The sequence below is a fragment of the Sinocyclocheilus rhinocerous genome, unplaced genomic scaffold (assembly GCF_001515625.1).
Source record: "Sinocyclocheilus rhinocerous isolate Xijiao unplaced genomic scaffold, SAMN03320098_v1.1 scaffold1756, whole genome shotgun sequence".
In the NCBI taxonomy this organism is placed as follows: domain Eukaryota; kingdom Metazoa; phylum Chordata; class Actinopteri; order Cypriniformes; family Cyprinidae; genus Sinocyclocheilus; species Sinocyclocheilus rhinocerous.
In genome coordinates, this window is record NW_015628696.1 from 108,791 (window position 1) to 111,769 (window position 2,979).

A 2,979-nucleotide genomic window follows, 5' to 3' on the forward strand; every position below is an offset into this window, starting at 1 on the left:
GCTAGGCGCGCCGCTTTCTGCTTTTTCCCAAAGCGTTCGGGCGCTTGCGCTCCGGAGGTGTCTGCCGTTGCTAAGCAACCTTGAGCTGCGCTCTCCATTAATATCGGCTAAGATAAGTAGCTAGACTCTGAACAAATCTGTCTACAGGTGTAATATTAGTCAGTTGCAAAGAAAGTATTTCTGGCTAGCTGTAAGGTAATCACTGTTTGGATAATGAAAATATGCAGTATTTACCCAAGTAAACTACAGTTGGCTAATACATAATCACATACTTGTCATCAACACTTATGCATCTCCATTCACTGTTTGTTTCTCCAGTTGGTGACGAAATACTAGGCACTTGACAAATCGTACAGCTCTGGCTATTTCAGCTATGATCAGCTGTTCCTTCATCTTGGCTGAGCTTTCAATGTTGTTACGGAAGGGTGAAGCTGATTGGATAGTTCTTGTCACATGACCTGCGGTGTGCTTGCGGCATTCTAAAAAGTTCTTGTCTTCATCTAGACGGCATCAATTCTATTGTAAGCATACTTGGCACAAAATTACATTTAAAATAACAAACTTGAGTGCACAAAAGACATGTGATGTCTTAGTGAATGGCCCCATAGTGTCATATTTATGGGATGAACAAGCACATACAAGTGGAACACTTTCTTGGAACGCCAACCAATCAGATTTGAAGACCAGTACTGTTGTTTAAATGTGTATTAATTAGAATAAATGTTGTTCTACTCGCCTTCGATCACATTGAATCTCCTGAATCTGTTCCGTTCGCTGTTGAGGACCTGTAGTTGAAAATGTCCAAAGTCTGCATTGGTGATGTTTGTGATGGTCAGAGATCCATTGAGCAGCAGATCTTTCAGCTGCAGTCTGCCTCTGAAGCTCTCACTAATACTAGTTGCTCCTGATTCGGCTTTAACAATGAGACCGTTTTTAACTCCAAAGGTCCACAGTATCAGATCTCCTTCCTGTATTTCAATATTGGTCTCTAGAGTGACAGATTGTCCAACCTTCACTGACACTATCCCCACTTGATGTCAAAGCAACACAGAAACACAAATACAGAAAACAAAGTGTGAATTAATTTAATTTGCATTTTCAACAAATTCATTTTGATGGCATTTTTTTAAACCTAGTTTATGTTCGTAGTTTCAGCTCATCTGAAATCTGAATTACCTATGACTACCTATGATTCATCATCACAACTTTTCTTGTAATATTGTGATTTCTCTCAAAATATTTCTACATTATTTCTGCAATATAACTCCTTTAAGGCTCATTCACACCAAGAACAATAACTATAAAGATAAATATATTAGCATCCACACAAATGCACAATATTGTTCTGTTTATTATAAGCACACGCTGCAGTTTCGTCATTTCGAGCTTTAAGTGCTCGAGCTCTTCAAAGCAGGATAGATTGTGATTGGCTGTCAATATTTTTATCGCTCATCAGATGTTTGTGATGGTCAGAGATCCATTGAGCAGCAGATCCTTCAGCTGCAGTCTGCCTCTGAAGCTCTCACTAATACACTAGTTGCTCCTGATTCGGCTTTAACAATGAGACCGTTTTTAACTCCAAAGGTCCACAGTATCAGATCTCCTTCCTGTATTTCAATATTGGTCTCTAGAGTGACAGATTGTCCAACCTTCACTGACACTATCCCCACTTGATGTCAAAGCAACACAGAAACACAAATACAGAAAACAAAGTGTGAATTAATTTAATTTGCATTTTCAACAAATTCATTTTGATGGCATTTTTTTAAACCTAGTTTATGTTCGTAGTTTCAGCTCATCTGAAATCTGAATTACCTATGACTACCTATGATTCATCATCACAACTTTTCTTGTAATATTGTGATTTCTCTCAAAATATTTCTACATTATTTCTGCAATATAACTCCTTTAAGGCTCATTCACACCAAGAACAATAACTATAAAGATAAATATATTAGCATCCACACAAATGCACAATATTGTTCTGTTTATTATAAGCACACGCTGCAGTTTCGTCATTTCGAGCTTTAAGTGCTCGAGCTCTTCAAAGCAGGATAGATTGTGATTGGCTGTCAATATTTTTATCGCTCATCAGCTGAAAAATTATTTTGAAAGTTATTCCAATTATATCGTTCTGTGTCGTTAACATTATAGTTGTGGTGTGGGCACTATTCATTTGAATTTAGAAAGATTTTTATTAATATCTTTATTGTTATTGTGCATAGCATGAACAGACCTTTAGTTTCATAACTTTAGTATATTTGTGTAAGCACTTTTCACAATACACACTGTTTTGAAGCAGCTTCACTGAAATTCATAATGTTATTTTTAAAACATATATTAATGCCTCAGTTCAGAGAGAGGCGATACAGTGGGGAAAATATTCATTTGATCCCCTTCTGATTTTGTAAGTTTGCCCACTTACAAAAAAAAGAAGGGTCTGTAATTTTTATGGTGGGTTTATGTTAACGTATAGAGACAGAATACCAACCAAAAAATCCAGAAAAAAACACATTATATAAAGGATAGAAATAGATTTGGATTTTAGTGAGTGAAATAAGTATTTGATCCCCAAGCAAAACATGACTTGGTACTTGGTGCAGAAACCCTTGTTGGCAAGCACAGAGGTCAGACGTTTCTTGTAGTTGGTCAGCAGGTTTGCACACATCTCAGGAGGGATTTTGGTCCACTCCTCTTTACAGATCCTCTCTAAATCCTTAAGGTTTCTTGGCTGTCGTTTGGTAACTCCAAGTTTCAGCTCCCTCCACAGATTTTCTATAGGATTGAGGTCTGGAGACTGGCTAGGCCACTCCATGACCTTAATGTGCTTCTTCTTGAGCAACTCCTTTGTTGCCTTGGCGGTATGTTTCGGGTCATTGTCATGCTGGAAGACCCATCCATGACCCATCTTCAGTGTTCTGGCTGAGGGAAGGAGGTCTCCGTCCAAGATTTTACAGTACATGGCCACGTCCATTTGCC

General features: G+C 38.0%; 1 protein-coding gene across 1 annotated transcript in view; it reads right to left on the reverse strand.

Annotated features, from left to right (window-relative positions):
- Positions 1 to 1,477: 1,477 nt before the first annotated feature.
- The window catches only part of LOC107738300 (uncharacterized), a 10,401-nt gene continuing 8,899 nt past the window's right edge, over positions 1,478 to 2,979 (reverse strand). Inside the window, exon 5 of the mRNA XM_016550020.1 lies at positions 1,478 to 1,669. Coding sequence (XP_016405506.1) covers positions 1,497 to 1,669 — 173 coding nt within the window. The 3' untranslated portion in view covers positions 1,478 to 1,496. The remainder of the gene's footprint in view (positions 1,670 to 2,979) is intronic.